Source organism: Chrysemys picta, chromosome 1 (genome assembly GCF_011386835.1).
Source record: "Chrysemys picta bellii isolate R12L10 chromosome 1, ASM1138683v2, whole genome shotgun sequence".
Lineage (NCBI taxonomy): Eukaryota > Metazoa > Chordata > Testudines > Emydidae > Chrysemys > Chrysemys picta.
In genome coordinates this window covers 332,664,279-332,688,403 of record NC_088791.1, presented here as the reverse complement: position 1 = coordinate 332,688,403, position 24,125 = coordinate 332,664,279, and the positions used below count along the sequence as shown (strand labels likewise).

Sequence of the window (24,125 nt, the reverse complement as noted above, 5' to 3'; positions counted from 1 at the left end):
CAGCTTCTAAAGGCACGCCTACCCTACACCCACTAAAGTGACACAGCTACAGCATTGCAGCTATGTCACTGTAGCGTAGGTGCTTCCTACATATATAGAAGGGGCTTCTCCATCTTTGTAGTTTTGTCCATCTTGCTGAGAGGCTGTGACTACGTCAACTGAAGAATTTTTCCATCAACCTAGCCAAATCTACATCCAGGGTTAGGTCAACTTAACTATGTTGCTCAAGGCGTTAAATTTTTCACAGCCCAAATCGATGTAGTACGGTCAGTCTAATTTTTAAGTGTAGGTCATACCTAACATTTACTTCTATGGCAACTGTTTGAACAGACCCTTACTACTCTGAGATGTTAGGTAAGGTAAGGTCTGGTCTACACTACAGACTTACATTGGTATAATACATCACTCAAGAGTGTGAAAAATCCACAACTTTGTGCGACAGTTATACGGACCTATCCCCCGTGTAGACAGCTTTATGTCAGCAGAAGAGTTTCTGCCATCGACATAGCTACCGCCTCTCGGGGAGGCATCTTCATTAAAGTGCTACAGCGTTTTAAGTGTAGTGTTTTAAGTGTAGACCTGCACTCAGTAAACTTAAAACAGCTCAAGTCTCAGGCCTTGTGTACTCCAGAGAGGGTCTGAAAGTACAGTTCTATGGGCTTGATTCCTTGATTGGGCGGGAAAACTGACATTTCCCAAATGCCATCCACTTTGGTCACCGAAATAAGACATTACTCAATAAAATGATTACAGATCTATGATCCTCTGTCTTTCTTACACAACAAATTAAGAACTGTTTGATGTCCACATTCACTCTGACTTCATCCATTAGCTCCCCCTTTCTCTACTATACCCACAAACTGCTCATTCTTACTTTCAAAGCTCTTCACAGCCTGCCCTATCATCTCTTGTTCACTATCAAAATATCAACTTCGTGCCTATCGTGCCATCATCCACTTGTTAATTTTTCTAACCCCTCTGGGCTTTGTCCCATGCCACCATCACACCTGGAAGGAGCTCCCTGTAAACATCTCCAAAGGTAACTTTTTATCCCGCTTTTGCTATGATGCCTACAAAAATAACCAAGTTAAGCCACTGATGAGTTGAAACCACTGCCTATCCTGCTGAACGTTAGCCTCTCACATTTCCTTGTACTCCTCCATTTGTCTATCTGTATCGACTCATTGTTAGATTGTAAACATCTGGGGTCAGAGACTTTTTTTGGACCCTAGCACAATGGTCCTGATCCATAATTTGGGCTCCTACTTACCATGGTAATACAAGCTGTAATTGAAATGATCAGTGGGGATCGGGGATCATCTCATTTGAGCTGTTAATGGGCAGTTCATGCCTCTCAAGGCTATTATTTCAAGTTCTCTGTAGACTCAAAGACATCTCAGCATTGGGTAGCTTACATTTGAGGTTCTCACCACCAAAAGCTAGAAGCTGAGGTTCCTGAGAACAAATATGATAGCTTCAGAAATGGGTCAGCAGAGCAAATGGGTATATGCAAGCAGTTTCCAAGCCCTGGTTATTGGGTAAATAATGACTTGTATTAGTTTAATACTCCCAGATTGCAATCTGAACTCTATGACAATAATGCAAATGTGGTCTACCTGCAAGCCAAATAGAGAGAGAGAGAGAGATTACTTTCAAACAAATGCATTAGGAAGCAGAGCAGTGTGGCGAGCACCACTTCAGATTTTTAGAGTTCATAAAATCTTCACAAGTGAAGCCTCAAAGTCTTGAATGAGGAGAGTAAAAAAAAAAAAAAAAAAATCTTCTGCCTAAATGCCATGGGTAACTACCTCTGGTTATTAGAATTAGGCTTCTAACTAACAGATTAGTACATTTTTCAAGTCCTGCTGACCACTATTTGCTAAATTATAGAAGTCCTTTAGGTGACTGAACTGTTTACAACATGGACAAATGGTGTTGGTAATCAACAAGGCAAAAGAATTCCCCCACAATCTAATGCAGGCCAAGATGGAGGCAATGGACAAATTGTGTCAACCTGATAGACAAGTAGGGCCTGGTCCACACTAACCCCCCACTTCAGACTAAGGTACGCAAATTCAGCTACGTTAATAACGTAGCTGAATTCGAAGTACCTTAGTCTGAATTTACCGCGGGTCCAGACGCGGCAGCAGGCTCCCCCGTTGATGCCGCATACTCCTCTCGCCGAGCTAGAGTACCGGCGTCGACGGCGAGCACTTCCGGGATCGATTTATCGCGTCTAGACCAGACGCGATAAATCGATCCCAGAACATCGATTGCCTGCTGCCGGACCCGGAGGTAAGTGTAGACGTACCGTAAGGAACAGAATTAGCTAGCAAGATGCAGCATTAGGTACTGGGCTGGAATTTTAGCTAAATGTTTGTGACCTGCAACTACATACCACCTGTCGCTGGAAGCTTTTCAGTGTTAGGGGGTCAGGCTGCTTGACATGCCATAATTTTTATAACAAAAACAGCAGACATGACAACTTTTTAATTATAGAGCCATTTTGCACAAGTAAGGAACTCAGCCACAGTGTCTTAGGTAGATTTTAATTATCTAGGTTGGTATTTGGCTATCTAAATATTTTCCATGCATTTTCAACTACAGAAATAGAGGGAAAGTGAGCACAGTAATACTTGAAGCATGCTGACAAAGCTGCTGTATCTCAAAAGCACAGACAGAATACACTGTAAAGTGTTTTGGGATGCTTCCTAGACACAATGCTGTTATTTTTCCTTTGCAATGGATTCTACAATTTTGGAGTAACATGGTGGAATAACATTTTGTTTATATTACTGTAGGATCACTTACAGGAAAGGAGGAATTGTCATAGGAGATGAGATCCAGAGTCCACCTAATCTGACAGTGGTCAGTAGCACATTCTTCAAAGAATGGTGTAAAACCCCATGATGGACAATTATGCAGTTCTCTTGAAACAAACATTTATATACCTTAGAGGTGAGTGTTTACTGTAACTGGGTATTATTCATAAATGTCTAATACTACTTTTGAACCCTGCAAAACTCTTGGCCAAAACTTGAGGCAGTGAGTTCCCCAGTTTAATTATTCAACATGAATAAATTTTTCAAAGGCTTCAAAGTCACACACGTGCTTAAGTGTCAATGTATTTCAAGGGGACAAACTCCTAAATCACTTTTGACACTGATGAAAGGAAACTGTTTTTCACAGGGTAAGGTTCTCAAAAGCTTTCATACGTGTTGCCTTTCAGTTTCGTTGGTGACTCCTTAATCTAGCATTACATCTCACGCCTTAGTTTCCCAACAGAGTTACTTGGGGAAAAAGAAGTTTTGGTGGTAGGTAAATGAAAGAGGCTTGCTCCAGTTTCACTATTTAAGAGAAGTTGCTCTGAGTAAAAAGGTTTCAGAGTAGCAGCCGTGTTAGCCTGTATCCGCAAAAAGAACAGGAGTACTTGTGGCACCTTAGAGACTAACAAATTTATTTGAGCATAAGCTTTCGTGGGCTACATCTGAAGAAGCGGGCTGTAGCCCACAAAAGCTTATGCTCAAATAAATTTGTTAGTCTCTAAGGTGCCACAAGTACGCCTGTTCTTTTTGAGTAAAAAGGAGCACCCAAATAACTTGCCAACTTGATTACCAGTCTATATCTCCAGTACGTGTCCAACTTAAGCAGTATTAATCATTTAAGGCTGCACACCACTGGCGGCTCCATGCAAGGAATGTGTAGCTACACACTGCAGCAAAAAGCAGGCTGAGCACACACTACAATATGTAGCTACGCGTCAATGAAAGCCCCAGTGGCAGGAGGTGCCTTTCCTGGCTACTTCCCCCCGGCCAGAGCCCTTCTGCTGGCAGGGAAAGACTCCAGCAGTGGGAAAGCAGCAGGACACTACACTGTTAAATATAGCAGTGCAGACAAGAGAGGCACCGCTTGGTCACGTAGAGAGCCGTGTAGAGTAGAGGTGCATCTTTAGTTGCTTAAGCTGTGCCTCACTGTCTACACTGTCATTTATAACTATGATACAGGGTGTGCAGGGCAGATATACCCCAAGTGTCTAAGCCAGGGGTGGGCAAACTACAGGCCGTGGGCCACATCCAGCCCTCGAGCTCCCGCCGGGGAGCAGGGTCGGGGGCCACTCTGCATGGTTCCCAGAAGCAGCAGCATGTCCCTCCTCCGGCTCCTATGCACAGGGGAAGCCAGGGGGTTCCACTCCGAACGCCCGCCATACAGTTTCCATACCCCAACACAGCCCTCGGGCCAAAAAGTTTGCCCCATCCTGCTCTAAGCACATACGGGTCTTCCCGTGCTTCTAGTTTTAGTCATCCTTCTCTGGATGCTTTGTTTCTCCTATGTAGCTTTTGAGGTGGGGTGATCAGAAGTGAATAATCTTCAAGGTGAGTGTGTACCATCGATCTATGTCATGGCATAACTTTCTGTATTATTATTGCATATACATCTTAACATTGATTCTTTTATTTTTATCACTTCTCACTGAATAGAGATTTTCACTGAGCTAGCTACAATGTTGTCTAGATCTTTTTTTCTGACAATGTAGTTAGTTCAGAACTAATCAATACATATGTGCAGTTCAAATTATTCTTTCCATTCAGCATGACCTTGAGTTCCTCCCACCTTTATTTTCACCTGCCTCTGTACTGCCTGTTCACCCCCTTCCCTAGCTTAGTAATAAACAAACACTAGCCCTGTTAGGGGTATCCTATTTTAACCTTCCATATTAAAAACTGACCACTTACCACATCTTCCTCTATTAACTATTATCTATTCCAGAACAGAACTTTACACCTCATTCCTTAGTTTCCTTTCAAAGTTACTTGGGGAAAAAATAAGCTTTGGTAGCAGGCAAATGCAAAAGGCTTGCTCTGGTCTCCCGATTTGAAAGAAGTTACTCTGAGACAAAAACGGCAGGACCCTTAAGTATATGCCCTGCCCAGTGGCAGATTAGCAACTGGGCGAACACGACCCACGCCCAGGTGCCCAGGGCAAATGGGTGCCCCCTCGCCCAGACCCACTCCACCCAGCACTCCTGGCAGGGAGCAGGGTCAGGCAAGCCCCTGTGCCTCAACCCTGTACCCCGGCAGGAGTGCCAGGCAGAGGGGCAGCAGGCCCCCGCGCCCTACCCCCTTTTCCCCTGTAGAAGTGCGGGGGAGGGACTGCAGGCAGAAGGGGTGGGGAGAGGCCACCACTTGCTCTGGTCCAGGGCCCCACAAAAGCTTAATTCATCTCTGGCCCTACCTCTCCTATGAAAAAAACATCTTGGCAATAGCATGAAAGTATCCCATGGTCAAGCTATGCCATTCACTATACCAGGAGGGCTTCCTTTCCATTTCTGTCCCTCTCTCTTTCAGTAGAGCTATTCGTTCATTTTTATTTGACTTAGGAGGGCAATTTGTGTAGTCATGCCTTTTAATTTATTTTGTTTTACCGAACCCGAAGCATCTTGGCAAACGGGAACTTCATAAATGTAGAGTGTAGAAACGTCTCAGCAGTCCTTCAATTACCCTATCACTGACATTGCAATGCTAATTTTTAAAAAATATATTTAAACACTACTTTTGTCTTGTAATTCAGGCAGGTTGACGCACTTTTCCAAAGAACTATTTACGTTTAGTTTTAATAAGATAAACCAAGATCCTAGATTTAGCTCTTGCATTGGCATCGTTAAAGCACTCCTATAGATTCAGTATTCCAGTTTCTGAAAAGCATTGATGCTGAAAGGCCTTTCCTACTACAAAGTGCCTTAGACCTGTGTAAGGCATTCCAACGTACATATGCAGCTTTGAAGTCTGCATGAAATTGGAAGTTACATGGCAAAGTTAGCTTATTACAAGACCACATATTAACCTTTAATTTTATTGAAATGACTAAAAACATCTGCCAGTGAGAAAATGTAACTAATGTATGCACTGTAGCTGAGGCCATCCACTAGAGGCCTCGTCTAGATTAATGTTTGCCAGTATAGCTAGTGGAGTTAAATCAAAGGAGGCTGTAAATGGGGAAAACCCAGGGGACATGAAACAATAGAGATAAGATAGCCTAAGAAACACACCTTCAAAGCGACTGGGCTATCAGTGGGGGAAGGAACTACCTGTATATCTCCATCCAGTCTAGAATGTTTAGTCTTTCCAAGGCTATAAGTCTGGGATAAAACAAGATCTAAAACCTAAAAGTCCTAAAAAAGGAAGAACTGGGTAGGCTAACAACCCCATTCAGAGATTCAGACTTTTTCAGCCAGGGCTATCTACTTCTCGCAACTGATGGAGTTAGCTGGGCAGAGAATGATTTACCAAGGTGTTAACATTACTCTTTTATGTAGGCCTGCTATTGTTTTTATTCTTTGCTCTAAGTGCTTTGTACCTATGAGGAATGAATAAATAAAGGATACATTTATCCTATCTTAAGCCTTAAAACACTTGAAAAAAATACAGCTGAAGTGTATTTTTTTATTGAGAAAGGGTTTTCTGAGCTATATTTTGACCAAAAAATTCAACAATGTTCAAAATCAACAGTGCTGCAGTGATCATGCCAAACAGTTTAGTACATGCAGAACAAATTCTCTGAATTGCCGAAATCAGAGAACTGCTAGATTATGCCACAGCTTTTAATACTCTCAACCCTCCCTCCCTCTCCCTCCCCCAAAACACACCCCATGTACTACTTTAGTCCGTGTTCTTCCAATGTTTATGGATCTACCTGTCACTGGTCAAAACTCTTTCCATCAGATAGTATGAACGAAGAAGAGAAAGGGCTACTGTGCATTTCAAATGCTTGTTAAGAAAAAGAAAAATCCACCAGAACAGAAATTTAAACTCAAGGTGAACACACACTGAAATGTGGACACTATCCCCTATTAATGAAGAGGTTGGTGGGAGGGGTCAGCACACAAGTATAAACAAACCTTTCAAAATCATCTTTATAGCTAGAAAAAAAGTCTTTGCTTTTGACACCCACAAGTTAGTCCGTGACATTAGATACTAGATTTCCAGCACTATTCTCCACAGCTGAAATACAGCCATTACTGGGTGAAATTCAGAAGTAGGTATACAGCAATACAATACACAACAGTTTAGGGAAGGAGGAATAATGTATACATTTGCAACTGGATTAAGAATTTAGAAATAAATCATTACCCAAATTAAAATTAGTCTATATTAGTGAAAGACACTAAGTGGCATGGATTGTCATTCAAAAGACTAACAAATTTTTAATCAAAGTGAAAGATGAAATATTTTAAGAATCATGGCACAGAAATTTAAACACCAAAACTGTCCATTAAAGGGGTGTCACTGTCTGAGATTAGCTAACAGGGAAGCAACACTGAATGTAGAGGGGGAAATAATAATTACATTTTTAAGAGATAAGGAAAATATTTTCATGTTATTCAACAATACAGTAACTCCTCTATTTTACAAACAGCTGGTCGCAGTTTTAAGAAGACAGCGTAACTAAGAATAAAACAATATTATGGTTTCAGCCATACAATATGGAAGGAGGCAAATTATCATATGAATCATAAACCTACTAAATGGATCTCAGGAAAAAAATACAGGCTAGTTCATTAATTACATCAGCTTTTCTACCAATGTAAAGTTAGCTTGAACAAATATTAGTGCAAGAAAGAATTTGGAATACTTTGTTGGTGTGCATATATTTATCCGTATCTGTATCCAATAACATGTACTGAAGTGATTCTTTCTAATACAAAGTAAGAATGAGCTGCAAACAAATAGTTTAAAAAAAAAAAAAAAACCTCATAGCTACACTGCCTTTACTCTTGGTTTAATTATGCAGACACATCAATTTGAAGTAAATAAATAGAACTGAAGAAAGTAAAGCCAAGACTCGGAAAAATTGGAAACATATCGTATGTAATAGTTGGTTGAGATTTACAGCCATAATTGTAACTTATGAATATTTCACTTGCAGTTAACATTTTCACGTTAAGAAAATAAAAATGAATCTAATTTTCAAACTGAACAAAGACCCACTCGTCAGTGAGAATGCTGACTTCAATCAATTTATAGTTTAATCAAAATAAATGCAAAAAAAATTACCTCAATCTTTCACTTAACATAAGAACTAGTCCCACTGCAAAAAAGGAAAGCATGAAATACAAAAACATGCACTAAATCCTTACATGTTACGGTTATAACAAAGAAGAAATCTGTAACATAGCGAAGCAAAGTACAAGAAGCTGTAATCCACTGAAAACTGCAAAGCGGAGTTTGAAGAGGCATAATTTTGCAAATACACCTCTACCCCGATATAACATGACCTGATATAACACGAATTCAGATATAACGCGGTAAAGCAGTGCTCTGGGGGGGCGGGGCTGTGCACTCCGGTGGATCAAAGCAAGTTTGATATAACGCGGTTTCACCTACAACATAAAAGAGTTTTTGGCTCCCGAGGACAGCGTTCTATAGAGGTAGAGGTGTAATTATACCCCAAATGGGATTTTAAAAACAACAGCTTTAGTTTAGTATCAAAATATAAAGTTGTCTGCTTATCTAGATATTTTGAATTTAAACATTAGTAAGCTAATGAGATATTAGAGATGTTGCTGCTTAACTTATGGCCGCGTTACAGGGGCATTCAATTTAAGGAGATTTGTTTAAAATTATTTACTAACCTGGAATTTAGTAAAACACTTCCTGAATTTCTCCCATTGTGGACTGTGAAAGTCAGTTTTACTGTCAGGTTCTCAAAGCTGCAATATTTGGGATGCAAACATCGCAGCAGAGTATTTAGTTCAAAACAAATCAATAGTTTTATTGCATTTTTAAAAATAGTTTCATGAAAACATTTTTCATCTGAATTTTCTAAAATTTGAACTGTGAATGTTAAGCATGTTAAAAATTTCACTAGCAAAGGTGTTCGAGAATAAAGAACAGTTAATGTTGAGTACACCCAATATACTGAAGAAATGCAAATTTTCAAAGAATTAAACTGATGTTTCACAATTTGCATTAAAATCCCTCTAGTTTCTAGCCAAGCAGGAATGATGCTGCTAAGTTTGTATGCAGTGCTGATTTTAATGCTGAAAAAGTAGTTTTCTTCTCATCTCAACTCTAAAGAATTCCTCAACCTCATCTCAGAATGTCACACAAAGTTTCCTTCTATAAATTAATTTTTCCTATAAATTTACAAAATAGGATTATCACTTGGCATACAAGTAAGGATTATCACTTTTGGATGTTGGTTTCACTAACAAATAATTCTGTTCTCAGTTAACATTTGTTTTACGTCAATGCTGATCAGAATGCCAACAATATTAATTACATTTGTGAAATTCCATCATGTTCAAACTAAACCCATTACAACAATATGTTAGAAAAGGAAAGGGACAGAGTTTGTTTCAGACTACAGAATTGCTTCTTGGGCACATTCCACCATCTCACTATGGTTCATGTCCGACAAATGTTGATAGATAGATATCCATTGCTGACACAGTGGGTGCCTGCAGTAGTTAAAATTGGAAACTACTACAAGGTACCATAGTAAGTGTACATACAGAGAATACTAGAGAGCATTTTTAAAGGGTGCTACCTTTAGCAATTCTAGTGCTAGACAGCAGAACGGCTGCTTCTATCTAATACTAAGGGTATGTCCACACTACGAAATTACTCCGAGTTTCCAGAAGTCGATTTTTGGGAACAGATTGTATAAAGTCGAGTGCATGCGTCCACACTAAGCACATTAATTTGGCAGTGTGCCTCCAGAGTACCGTGGCAAGCGTCAACATTCCGAGCAGTGCACTATGGGTAGCTATCCCACAGTTCCCGCAGTCCCCGCTGCCCATTGGAATTCTGGGTTGAGCTCCCAATGCCTGATGGGGCCAAAAATTTGTCGCAGGTGGTTAATGGTAAATGTCGTCAGTCAACCCTCCCTCCGTGAAAGCAATAGGAGACGATCATTTCGCGCCCTTTTCCCTGGACTGCCCGAGCAGACGCCATAGCACGGCAAGCATGGAGCCCCGTTCAGCTCACCGCAGCAGTTATGAACATTGTAAACACCTCGCGTATTATCGTGCAGTTTATGCAGAACCAGAAGGCAGCCAGTACATAAACAGTAAGGGGTACTTTTCAATGGTGCTGCAAGCACTGGTGGATCACAAGGGACGTTTCATCAACATCAACGTGGGATGGTCGGGAAAGCTTCATGGCACTCGCATCTTCAGGAACTCTAGTCTGTTTAAACGGCTGCAGGAAGGGATTTACTTCCCAGACCAGAAAATAACCGTTGGGGACGTTGAAATGCCTATAGTTATCCTTGGGGACCCAGACTACCCCTTAATGCCATGGCTCATGAAGCCGTACACAGGCACTCTGGACAGTAGTAAGGAGCAGTTCAACTATAGGCTGAGCAAATGCAGATGGTGGTAGAGTGTGCATTTGGACGTTTGAAAGGTCGCTGGCGCAGTTTACTGACTCGCTCAGATCTCAGCGAAACCAATATTCCCATTGTTATTGCTGCTTGCTGTGTGCTCAATAATCTCTGTGAGAGTAAGGGGGAAGACGTTTATGGCGGGGTGGGAGGTTGAGGCAAATCGCCTGGCCGCTGATTACGCGCAGCCGGACACCAGGGCAATTAGAAGAGCACATCAGGAAGCGCATCAGAGAAGCTTTGAAAACCAGTTTCATGACTGGCCAGGGTACCGTGTGACAGTTCTATTTGTTTCTCCTTGATGAAAACCCGCACCCTTGGTTGACTAATTCCCTGTAAACCAACCACCCTCCCTCCTTCGATCACAGCTTGGAAATAAAGTCACTATTATTTAAAAACCATGTATTCTTTATTAATTGATTATAAAAATAGGGAAATAACTCACAAGGTAGCCTGGGTGGGGTGTGGGAGGAGGGAAGGAAAAGGCTTCAAAACTTGTTGAATGATAGCCTTCTGTCCACTGGGGTGGAGTGGTTGGGAGTCTGGAGCCTCCCCTCCCCCCCCCAACACACACATGTTCTTGGGCATCTGGGTGAGGCGGCGGCTATGGAACTTGGGGAGGAGGGAGGGCGGTTAAACAGGGGCTGCAGCGGCAGTCTCTCCAGCTGACGTTCCTGAACCTCCACCAGATGCTGGATCACGTCCATTTGTTCCTGCAGTAGCCCCAGCATTGCATCCTGCCTCCTCTGATCTTCCTGCCGCCACCTCTCCTCACGTTCACTGGCCGCTTTCCTGTCTTGTGCTATTGTGTCTCTCCACACTTTCTGCTGAGCTCTTTCAGTGCAGGACGCCTGCATGAGCTCAGAGAACATTTCATCGCACGTGCATTTTTTTCACCGCCTTATCTGAGATAGCCTTTGGGATGGAGGAGGGAGGCTTGAAACATTTGCAGCTGCAGGAAGAAAAAAAAAGGGAGAGAAGTATTTAAAAAGATACATTTTACAGAACAATGGGTATACTCTTTCACGGTGAACACCACTATTCACATTACATAGCACATGTGATTTCGGTACAAGGTCATTTTTTGCATCTTGTATTGAGTGCCTGCGGCTTTGCTGTTCGAGATCAAACACACCGGGCAACAGAATTTGGCTTGCAGGCGGCCATGGTAAGCCATAGTCTTTCGGCTTCTGCAACCTTCATAACAACAGCACCCTCCTTTCCCATACCAAGCAAAGCCCGTTGAGTTGTCCATTTAGGGCTGTGGTTTTTGTGTTAACGTGCAGCAGCAGAAACCAAACTAGCCCACCCCGATCTTTTTCTCTGGGATGACCGCTTTAACCCTCCCCCCACTGCACCGCATGGCTAGTATCAGGGAAGATCCCTGCTAGCCAAACGCGAACAGCTCAGCACCAATGGCCCCCCCACCCACCCCTCCACCGCTTGGCTAACTGCAGGGAGGATTTCTTTTCAGCCACAGACAAACAGCTCAGTAGGAACGGCCACCTATGAATGTCCCCTTAATTAAATTCCCATATTTCAAAAAGGTTACCATGAACGATATCACTCTCCTGAGGATATCACAGAGATAAAGAATGGATGTTGCTTGAATGCCAGTAAACACCGGGACCATACGCTGCCAGGCTTTGTCATGCAATGATACCAGATTACTTGCTACTAGCGTGGCGTGGTAAAGTGTCCTACCATGGAGGACGGAATAAGGCTGCTCTCCCCAGAAACCTTCTGCAAAGGCTTTTGGAGTACCTCCAGGAGAGCTTCATGGAGATGTCCCTGGAGGATTTCTGCTCCATCCCCAGACACCTTAACAGACTTTTCCAGTAGCTGTACTGGCCACGAATGCATCCCAAGTCCTCAGGGCAAATTAATAATTAAAAAACGCTTGCTTTTAAACCCTGTTTTATATTTACAAAGGTACACTCACCAGAGGTCCCTTCTATGGCTTCATAGTCCGGGATACCCTCCCAAGGCGGTATTTCAGTCAGGGTGAGAAAAAGATCCTGGCTGTCGGGGAGAACGATGTGCTCTCCTCAACCTTGTCCTCCTCCTCATCTTCCCCGTCCGCAAAATCCTCAGGCATGGCAACTGAGAGTACCCAATTATCGGAGTCCACGGACAGGGGTGGGGTATGGTGCTGGCCTACAGCTCAGCATAGAAGCAGCATGTCTGTGGCTCTCTCCCGGAGCATCCGTTTGATTCTTTGGTTTTCTGGTACGCTTATCTCAGCACGTTAAGTTTCATGCATCACTGTGTTGATTCCCTGCTGTGGCCTCTGTCCATCATGGCCTTGGAGATTTTTTTAAATGTTTTGGCATTCCGTCTTTTGGAACGGAGTTCTGATAGCATGGATTCGTCTCCCCATACAGCGATCAGATCCAGTATCTCCCGTATGGTCCATGCTGGAGCTCTTTTTTTTAATGTTTTGACCTTTCGGTGTCATTTGAAAGACAATGACCCATCTCAACACATTTCTGAAATGAATCACAGACTCAAAACCACAGGAGTCAGAGATTGAGGACACCTATTAAGTCTTCTACTCCATCTTCCAGCCACTGCAGCATTGTTCCCTCCAGGACATATTCTAATGCTTTGTCCTAGAAACTGAGGGGCTGAGTTATTTTTTGGTGTAGAAGGACCAATTATTTCATGCCTTAGATTCCTACAAGCTGTCATTTTCCTTAAAAAAGAAATATTTTGATCAGGTTTAAACATATAATGGTCCATTCAGACATTACTCAGCAAAAGAACCACAGTCAAAGGTAGTTTAATTGTACATTTTACTATGTTTGTTATATCAGTTTGTGAAAAGCTTACCTAAATAAAATTAAATCCAAAAATAAGCATATGAATTACTTCAAACTGACTGCCCTATTGCTCACCTGGACTTCCAATACCCAACCTGTTGCAAACATCTTGTAACATGAATTTTCTGTTAACACAGACTTGAGTACGACATTAAGGCCTTGGCTACACTGGCGCTGTACAGCGCTGCAACTTGCTGCACTTAGGGGTGTGAAAACGTGTCCGTCCCCCCCCGAGCGCAGCGCTGTAAAGTGCCAATGTAATCAGCGCCTGCAGCACTGCATGCTCGCTCGCAGTGCTGCAAGCTACTCCCCTCAGAGAGCTCTCGCAGCGCTGGCGGCGCGACTACACTCACGCTTCACAGCGCTGCCGCAGCAGCGCTGTGAATTGCCAAGTGTAGCCAAGGGCTAATAATAATTATACTAAAACTGTTCTGAGGTTAAAAAGGTGTTAATTGCTGACCGACCACTAGTCATAATATAGAGCAAACGGAAAAGTATGCACTGTCTCCAAGATCCACTTCTATAAATTGCAGAGTATGCCAATCAATATTCAACAAATACCATAACACCACTTTACATACAATGTCAATCACTATCACAAAAATGCACTACAGATTCCAGCAGAGTTGCTTGCTTGAATTATGTTCTAAAACACACACAGAACCTGTGAAATAGCAAGAGAAAGCAACTAAAACAACAATTTGATGCCAAGTTAACTTTGGCTATCATTTCTTTTTCTTATGCTGTGCTGCAGCCACGCATTCAGCTACATTTAGCTAAACATTCATTGCTTAGATATTTCTTTCAAATCCAATGCAAGGGTGACCCTTAACTTTTAAAGGCCTCCCTGTGCTATGCCAGCAAGGTATTAGTCCCAAATTATTACTTCTCTTAAAGAAGAAACTTGAGTTGGCAGGAAACTGGAGTGAGTGCATAAGAATGGATATTATTAAATCATTCTTAAAACACAAAGCAGTGTTAGGTTTCAGAGTAGCAGCCGTGTTAGTCTGTATCCGCAAAAAGAACAGGAGTACTTGTGGCACCTTAGAGACTAACAAATTTATTAGAGCATAAGCTTTCGTGGACTACAGCCCACTTCTGATATGCATCCGAAGAAGTGGGCTGTAGTCCACGCAAGCTTATGCTCTAATAAATTTGTAAAGCAATGTTAGCAAGCTACCACAGAAGAAGAGGTTCCTACTAAAACACAGACAGTAGTTTGCTTTTTTGAACACCTGGCCACTTAAATCTATTGTAGCAAGGTAAAAGGGGATGTTATTCTTAAATTGGAACTATTTGGAAATGGTAAACAATCTAACATCTGTTACTGAACTACAAGGGGACTTCCAAGATTCCTAACAAGCACGTATGCACGTTATACTAGACCAAGTACATGTATACAGAGTTCCTGCACAATTTAAACAAATTTAAGACTACTACATTGGGACAAGTTTATCTGACCTTGTTAGGATTCATGCATAATTTGATTTAAGACTGCCAATAAAAGATCAAGTTTTTAAAGAAATATGAAGCATACAAATACTACCAAAATGTGTGCTTTAGAAAAATGCATAACATTTAACATGCAGATTGAATTCTCAAGTTTTTTAGTAGCTTAACACCTCAAAACTCTCTCAGCATTTCACTCATATCACTTGATAAATCTTATTGATAATCACCACCATGGAGTTTTTATAAAATGCAACCTTTAAGATGGAAAGGAACAGAAAAGCAATTTAATGTTGGATAAACCATATCTTTTGCAATATTTGTCATTTAAAGTATTGTTACTTTGTGCTCCAAATGTAAAATCTCTAAACAAGCTAATTAAAATTAAATTGAAACCTTTAATTATCATACAAATGAGAAACAGTTCTCAGAGTCAGAAGCTGGAGATGGAAATGGCGTATTAGGTCATTTAGTCCAACCCACAAAAGAATGTGGGGAACCTTTCCTGTGCAGCACAAGATATTAAGGTTAATGACAGCCCTATTAAAAGTCAGACCACCGCAAAATTGCATGACTATTGAACAAGGTCAGTTGGTGAGGCAACAGAAATCTGAAGATACCTGGCATAAACATAGCAAGTGTTCTACAGATGAAGTAGGATGCAGAAACTCAAAAGAAGCTGAGAACTGATGCAAGCTAAAGACAACAGTTGCACAACCAAATAACCCATTGGTGATTTGAACAAGAAAGCCACAGTTCTTGTACCCTGATAATGGCAAGACTAGATGTTCCTGAAGAAGTCCAGGGAAAGCTAGGAAGAGTGATATAAAGCTAGCATCATATAGGAATCCAGAAAGGAAGATGGAAGAATAGCTTGAAAAAAGTCACAATACTGTAATTATCTGGATTTGCACAATAATCAGCTATCATAATTCACCTTCAGAAATCTCTCAATGAACTATAAACTGGGAAGGCCAAGAGACTTCAGGTGATCCTGCGACGCAGACTAAAAATATGAAGCTGATAAAGTACCATAACATCACCAAAGCAAAAAAGGAAAAGAATCTACCCGAGAACAAAATAACAAAAAACAACAGTTATTAAACAACAGTAATTAAAACTGACCCACTCATTTGCTGCTGTATTTCAAGAAGGTTGATCTTCTGTTTAACGCACTGGACTAGGACTCATGAAACCGGTTCTATTCCCAGCTCTTCCACAGACTTCCTGTATGACACTGAGCAAGCCACTTAATCTCTGTGCCTCTGACCTTTATCTTTAAAATGGAAAAAATACTTCCTTTCTCCCCCATTGTCTATTAAAAATTTAAGCTGAGAATGTCTGTGTGTTTGTGCGGTGCCCAGCAAGATTTTACTAATTGTATTATTGTGCCATCTAGGAACTGAACTGACACATGCATGGTGTGAAATTACAATCAACTGCTTAGTTTATCAACTTCAGTTAATATAATAATATTACTGCTTTGATAGAAGGATGCCCCTAACAAATGGCTAAATAGTATCATAAGAACATGGTGGGAAGGAATAGGAGGATTTATTAGGGACATACCTATCAGTCACGTGCATCTTTTGGGGGCCTATGATTGTATGCATTGAGGTGAAGGCAGAGAACTGAGCTATTCAAAGTCTACATGCTGCACTTTGGCTACATAACCAGGTGATTTCAGGAATGGATGCTGATGGTCATAGGTTTTGATGTCAATACAGATATATTCATAGTGCAGAAGTTTCTTCTTGAACTTCATAATCTCATGTCTTAGAAGTGAGCTGGAAAGCCTTATTACTGTAGGACAGCCTTGCAAAATCCAACTCCCCTAGTTGACCTGAGCTAGTCTTTTTTCTGACTGAAGTAAAAATCTCAATTTTCATTATAATCAACATGGTAAAGCTTGGCTAGCAGATTTGTGCCTAGATTAGTAAACGTATTATAGTTCTGTAAGTCAGGTATGTGGAGTAGAGTTCCTCACAGGCCAAATATTAATTCTTGAGCCTCTCAACCTTATGGTTAAAGGGAATAGGGTAGGTACGGGATAATTCAAAGAGTGATTGTAGGGACAAGATAAGAGGTACAAGAAATTCAGGTGGGATCTAAGCCATCAATTTCTGCAGAATGTAAATATTCATGTTAAAAGACGTGTTCTGACCCCCCCCCCCCCGCACCCTTTACAGTTGCAAAGAAAAATATTCCAAATGTTGTTTTCCCCGATGTCAGTAAACATGCAGCTCCAGTGCAGCTGCTGCCTCTCCTACCTTGTCAAACACCAGCGAAGTAAAACTGAGAACTATAGTCTGTTTCATTGCTCAGTCAAGTGGGCAGAGGTGAAATTGACAAAAAAAAAACCCAAGTTAACTTGACTCTGCTGCAAGGAACAGCTATGCCAGGTAGAGACAGGAACTGGAAATATTCATAGGCCAAGGGAGGAGTAGAGCAGCAGAAACCCCAGTGACTTGGATCCATGAAGGGGCTTCAATGTTGAGGGACCAGGAAAGAAAGAATAAAATCTTTCATCCTTCTGGCAACCAGAGGTAGGCTTTTATTGGGAAATTCAAAACATAAAGCACCTTCTAGCCAACGATTTGCATGAAATCAAATGCCCCTGTACACAGTACAATTCTCACATAAATCCCAACAACCTCTCCTTTAACAGTAGCTGTTTATGGTGAGAGAGTGGCTCCTGGGGACTCTGGTGAAGCTCACCACCCTCTCATTTGTACTGGCCTCTGAAAAGTAGCTGAATTCACCTGTTGAATGTGGGGGAGTTTCAGTTACTCAGAGTACACATGCTTCTCATGCCCTCTCTCTGATGTTGTGCATTGATCAGTGGGCCCAGCAGAAGCCCAAGGGGGATCCCCTAGTTACTTGCTATCCCGTGGTCCCATGATTCCCTATGTATAGAAGCTAAGGGTCTAGACAAGTATTTGAGCAGTTTGGTTACTTGCAATCCAGATGTTTTACCATACCCCAGGAATGGGTGGAAAACGTTCAAGATGTCCCTATCAGGCTCCCAGAGGAATCTCTTCTGCCCCACCCCATCCCCAGACTCTCAGTCCCTTCAGCCCCCAGAGGGGACCTTTCCTGCCCTCCCCCATGGTACTCAGTCCCCACAGTCCCTGGAGGGAACCTCTCCTGCCCCCCCCCCCATACTCTCAGTCCCCTTGGCCCACAGGGGGAGGGGTGGGGGGGAGGGGGAGAGAGAGAAAGACAACTCTCCTACCCTCCAGGGGAACCTCTCCAGCCCCCCCCCAGTACTCACAGACCTCACAGCTTAGGGGGGGGGGGAGAAGAACCTCTCCCACACACACACACACCCTGTACTCACAGATCCCACGGCTCCCGGGGGGAACCTTTCCTGCTCCCCCCATACTCACAGTCCCTACAACCTCTGGGGAAACATCTCCTGCCCCCCACCTAGTCAAAGAACCCCCACGTACTCACAACCCCACAGCTCCTGGGGGGGAACCTCTCCCATCACCCCCCCCCCCCCAGTACTCTCAGACCCCACGGCTCCCAGGAGGGAACCTCTCCCCCCTCATCCCCGGTACTCACAGACCCCATAGCTCCCAGGGGGGAACTGCTCCAGTCCCCCACTACCCCAGTATTCACAGACCCCACGGCTCCCATGGGAACCTCTGACAGTTGCCCCCATTACTCTCAGACCCTAAGTCCCCAGGGGGAACCTATCCGGTGCCCTCCATTCCCCCCAGCTCCACCCCCCCCATACTCACGGACCCCACAGCTCCCGGAGGAACTTCTGCCACACACACCCCGTACTCACAGACCCCACGGCTCCCGGGGGGGAACCTCTCTTCCCCCCGATACTCACAGACCCCACGGCTCCCGGGGGGGGGGACCTCTCTTCCCCCCCCCCCGATACTCACAGACCCCTCGGCTCCAGGGGGAACCTCTGCCACACACACCCCGATACTCACAGACACCACGGCTCCCCGCACAGACCCTACGACTCCCGGGGGAACCTCTGCCACACACACCCCGGTACTCAGAGACCCCAGGGCTCCCGGGGAACCTCTGCCACACACACCCCGGTACTCACAGACCCCAGGGCTCCCCGGGGGAACCTCTGCCACACACACCCCGGTACTCACAGTCCAGGTGCTTCTTCTTGGGGCCCATAACTTCGTGGGTCGTGGCTTTGCAGACGGTCTTGGAGACGGCCGAGCCGGTCACGCTGTGCTGCGCCGCCGTGATGCGGTCGGTGAGGCTCTGGCCGGACATGGTGCTGCGGGGCCGCGCGGCGCCGGGCTGGGACGGGACAGAGGGACGGACCCGCTCAGACACGTCGCTCTGCCCCGCCGCGGGCAGCTGCGCTGCGCTGCGCTCCGCCCCCGGGGACGGCCCTGTCACCCGGGCAGCGACCCCTCCTCCTGCCCCCCGCCCCCGCCCTTCGCTCCTTCCCGCTCGGCCGGGGTCGGGGGGACACACGCTCACTGGGCGCCGCAGGAAAATGGCGGCCGCACAGCGCCTCCTCGGATCGTTCCGGGCCGCCCGAATCACGTGACTAATCCCCCCTCACGGCCCGGCCCCGCCCCGCACGGGTCACGTAGCTCACTGTGCTCCTCCTCCGCCGCCCCCCATCACGTGACACGCCTCCCTCCTGGCGCCACAAGGGGAAAGCTGGCATAGAAGGTCACGTGGTGCTGTGCCGCCTTGCCTGTGTCTTCTTAGCGCCAGCTCGGGCGGGTCCCAGGCGGTGCCCCGGGGCCAGCCCTCGTAGTGCTAAGGGCTGCTGACGCTGCCCCATCGACTAGCTGGGACCCCCAGGACTCCTGGGTTCAATCACCAGCGCTGCCTTATTGGCTGGGACCTTGGACAGGTCTCTTAGTGTTGCGATGCCGCAGTTTGCAGAAGTGGGGTGTCGGCGCGGTCCCATGTCTGCCAGCGTGCCCGTGGCCGCGGTGGGAGGCAGGGTCAGCCCTTGCTGCGCTGGTGGGGACTTGCCAGGGCCTTGTCTGAATTCATCCCGCTGGCTCTGTCTGCAGCGCTCAGCACTTCTGATCACAAAATGCCCCTCCCGCCTCCAACAAGCTACAGGAGGGAACGTAAGTGCCAAACCCACAGGCCCGCAAATGTTCTTCCACTCCCAGAACTGCTTCCTGAAGCGTTCTTCCAGGTTGGGTCAGTGCTGCACCTCATCCACGGGAAGCCGTTAGGCTGGGGCATTGATTGGTAAAGTAAACACCGAATGAAAGGGAAGCAGCGTGTAGATGATGCTCTCAGCTCAATTTCTCTTTTACAGGATGTGTAAAAGTTCTCTTGATGCCAAATGGAGATCTGCACCAGGATGAAAGATAGCTGGCAAATGCTGAAGCCAAGCAAGACTAAAGCTGTGCAAGTAGGTAGAAGGAAACACTTTAAAAGAACTTGCCTCCTCTGCCGTGCCCCCAACAACTTCAGGAGAAACTCTTCGAGCTCATCGCCCACGAACCACCCCACGGACATTCTACATACTTCCCAGGGTACACAAACAAGGGAATCCAGGCAGACCCAATGTATTTGGCCACAGCACTCTTATTGAAGACTGTCAGGACTTGTAGACACTATCCTCAAACTAGTCACCATACAAAGCACCAGTTCACCAGTTTCTTCCAGGACACAACTGACTACCTCTAGAAACTCCACAACATTAACAATCTCCCTCAGAACACCATCCTTGCCACCATGGATGTCACCTCCCTATGCACCATCTCTTATAATGACAGAATAAGTGCCTGCCTTAAATAGCTAAAAGACAATGGACAATATTCAGATATCCATCCCAAACACATCGCCAAACTCATCCATTTCATCCTCACCCATAAGAATTTTATGTTCAACAACAAACACTTTGTCCAATCCGTGGGAACAGCTGGCTGTAGTAGGATAGCTCCCCAATATTCCAGCCTCTTCATAGGACACCTTGAAGAAGAATTTCTGGACAAGTGTACCATGAAACCAAAGATATAAATGTGCTACATCAATAATATTTTCATCCTCTGGACAGATGACCTAAACTCCCTCAGATTTCCACCACAACTTCAACAACCACAACCCATCCATCAAACTCTCCCTCTCCCACACTAGCATCAACTTCCTGGACATCATGATCAGCTTCAACAATGGAATCCTACTGACATCAAAACCAAGAAACCAATGGATTTCCATGCTCATCTTCACAGATTTAGGAACTACCCAGACACACCAACTGTGCAACTTGCCACCATTCAGTGCACTCTTTGTTGTGAAGTTTTGGCATTGCATAGTGGGGCAGAAACAGCTCACACAGGGGTGACTGGGAGCAAGGGGTCAACTTCTTGTAATGCAATGATATCCTATCCCATAATATCTCTATAATTTTTGTGTCTCTTTTCAATTTCCCATAAACCCACACAGGACTTGTTGGTGTCTGCAATCTGTGATAGAAACATGGAGCCTGCACAGCTCTGCACTATTGTCATGAACATTGTAAGCACAGGACACATGATCCTCTGGTATTGGCAGAGCCGCAGGGAACATGACAATTTCCTGCTGGTCAATTTGCTATGGGATGTAGTGAGAACTAATTCAAGGTTGTTGTTGCTGTTCATGGAGCGGGATGGAGTGCTGCTTCTGGCTGAGATACAAGCACTGCCTGGTGAAATTGTATTGTAATGCAGGTTTGGATGTGCAAGGCCACATTCCTGGATCTGTCTGCCGTGCTTGCCCCAGCCATCCAACGCAGGTATACCAAACTGAGAGCTGCACTGACAGCGGAGAAGCAAGTGGCAATCACACTGGAAACTTGCAATGCCGGATTGGTACAGCTCAGTGGGAGGTCATTCTGGAGTGGGACAATCCACTCTGGGCACTGCTGTCATGCAAGTGTGCAGGGCTCTTAATCGTCTCCTGCTATGCAGGACTATGACTCTCTGCAATGTGCAGGACATAGTGGATGACTTTGCAGCTATGGGTTCTCAAACTGCAGTGGGGCAATAGAAAGCATGCACATCCCTATTTTGGCCCCAGAGCATATCAACAGAAAAGGGTACTTTTTCATGATTGTACAAGAGCTGATGGACCACCACCACTGATATCAGTGGGGGCTGGTCAGGGAAGATGCATGATGCCCTCATTTTTAAGAACACAGGACTCTTCAGAAAGCTACAAGCAAGGAACTTCTTTCCCAACCAGCGGATCATCACTGGTAATGTTGAAATACCAATAATGATCCTGGGGGGATCCAGCCTACTCTTTACTCCCCTGGCTCATGAAGCCGTACGCCAGCCACCTTGACAGTAGCAAGGAAAGATTCAGCTATAGGCTCAGGTGCAGAATGACAGATGAATATGCTTTTTGGTTGACTGAAAGGTTGCTGGCATTGTTTACTCACCAGATGGGGTCTCAGAGCAAAAAATATCCCAAGGAGAAAACTTGCTGAAGAGTTGGAGGTGGGACGGCTGTGTGCTGAGTTTGAACAGCCAGACACAAGGGCTATCAGATTAGCTCAGTGAGGAGTGATATGGCTTAGGGATGCTTTGAAAGAGCACTATAATAGCAAGCCACAATAACCAGGTGCTCAGCCTGGTGCCGCAGTTTGAGGATCTGTTAGGAATCTTGTGGTGCTTTCTGCATATCTATACATGTATCACTGGCAGTGCTCCTATTACATTGGGGTGCTTCCTGTACATTTTATGATGACTACACTGTTTGGCACTGATCTTATGGGTTGTGAGTGTACAAGGCCACTGCGTTCACTGCCAGCAGGCATTATACACCATGTGTTGTCATCTAATAAAGGTGAACAACTTTTTAAAACAAAAGCGATCTATTCATTTACAAGAACAGCTAAAAAAATCTGAAGAACTTGAAGTAAACTATAAGAACTTGAATAAGTAAATAAGAGGAAGGAACACTGATGTCCAATGTAGCTGTGAGAGCCATGGTTGATGTATGTGAAGCTGTGGTTGTCTCTGCTTTCCCGCGGTATGGAGTGGTAGGCATGCGGGTACTGAGGCCTACGTTCCCACTAAGCTGCGTGGCCGTGCAGCAGGCTATTAAGGGCCATGCAGGCGCGCAGCGGGGAGAGGCGCTTTGGCCCCAGCCCCACCAGAGCTGCTGCGGCAAGGGAGAGGTGCCTCTCCTCTGGCCTTGCCGGAGCTGCCATGGCTGGGGAGAGGTGCTTCTCCCTCTCTCCCAGTCCTGGCACAACCAGAGCTGCTATGGCTGAGGAGAGCTGCCTTGGCCACAGCCACAGCCCTCTGGAGCTGTTGCGGTGGGGAGAGGTGCTTTCCCTCAGCCCCGGGCTTCTGCAGCAAGAGAGGGTGGGGGGAGTCCTCTCTCCACACCGCAGCCCCGGGGCAGCCTGCACCCCAAACCCCTCATCTCCAGCCCCACCCCAGAGCCCTCACCGCCACACCACACCACAACCCTCTGCTGTAGCCCTGAGCTCCCTCCCACACCCCAAACCCCTCATTCCCAGACCCACCCCAGAGTCCGCACTGCCAGCCAGAGCCCTCAACCCGCTGCATCCCAACCATCTGCCCCAGCCCTGAGTCCCCTCCCACACTCTGAACCCCTCGGCCCCACCCCTGCCACACATCACCTCCATATTGGTGCACATAACAAAATTCAGTCCGCACATGGATGTAAAATTAGAGGGAATACTGCCTGAGGCTATGTGGAATCGGGGGGTGGAGCGAGGTAGGGAAGTGCTACGCTGCAGTTTTCCACAGACTGCAATTGGATTCGAATGCTGGATTGTTGAATCTGGAGGTCCACAAGAGTCTTCAGTATTTGAGTTTGGTGACTGAGAAGCCCCATTATGTCCTGATGCATCTCCCTCTCCTTTTCCTGCCCTTTCTCCTGTCTGTTCTTTCCTTCACCATAAAGTCTCAGTATTCACCCTCCAGGCCCTCTGTTCAAGGCCTGATGCAATACTGGCTTGCAGGATCTTGCAGAACATAGCGTCCTACATCTTTTTTTCCCTCCTCCTTTTCTGAGTCAGTTGTTCTAGTGGCGTACCCCTCCAAGCTGCAATGGCAACAGCTACAGATAAAACACACAGAGGCACCATTGTCAGTATAGTAGGAATGGAAAGCAAAACTTAAGATTCAGAACTCTCCCCTTCCCTCGCGCCCCTACAGTGTTAAACAAGACATGCTTCTGGACACCTCTGCTTTGGACTGCTTGTGCCCAGTGCCAATTTTAGCTCTAGCCATGGTGAGTATGACACCATTTTCTACAGGTGCTGGTGGTTTTCGTTGATATTTCACTCCTGAGGGTAATAAAGGCAGAGACTGCACAGCTGCTGCTGGCATCCCAACGTCGCCCGGGCCCATATGCCGCGAGCTTGTTTACTGCAATGAAGCTTGCTGAGGTTATCGCCGACTGGCATGGGAAAGTGCCCTACGGTGGAGGAAGAAATACGGCTGCAGTGTATCTCCATGGAAGTTTCATTGAGATCTTTCAGGAGGCTGC

General features: G+C 45.2%; 1 protein-coding gene and 2 long non-coding RNA genes across 23 annotated transcripts in view; 1 reads left to right on the top strand and 2 right to left on the bottom strand.

Annotated features, from left to right (window-relative positions):
- Positions 1-19,197, bottom strand: part of PICALM (phosphatidylinositol binding clathrin assembly protein) — a 120,530-nt gene extending 101,333 nt beyond the window's left edge. For 4 of the 21 annotated variants that reach the window (XM_065581698.1, XM_005287537.5, XM_065581701.1 and 1 more), the window contains exon 1: positions 18,779-19,040. In XM_065581698.1, coding sequence (XP_065437770.1) covers positions 18,779-18,908 — 130 coding nt within the window. In that variant the 5' untranslated portion in view covers positions 18,909-19,040. Of the gene's footprint in view, positions 1-18,778 lie in introns of all 21 variants that reach the window. The other 17 variants (XM_005287535.5, XM_065581697.1, XM_065581699.1 and 14 more) reach the window with 9 other exon arrangements.
- LOC135980939 (uncharacterized) lies at positions 10,771-12,868 on the bottom strand. Its single transcript, XR_010597906.1, has 2 exons — positions 12,326-12,868; positions 10,771-11,335 (listed from the first exon to the last, which is right to left on the bottom strand). It is a non-coding gene; the product is annotated as an uncharacterized LOC135980939 (long non-coding RNA).
- On the top strand, positions 19,123-22,468 carry LOC122174253 (uncharacterized). Its single transcript, XR_006175840.2, has 2 exons — positions 19,123-19,732; positions 19,930-22,468. It is a non-coding gene; the product is annotated as an uncharacterized LOC122174253 (long non-coding RNA).
- Positions 22,469-24,125: the final 1,657 nt, after the last annotated feature.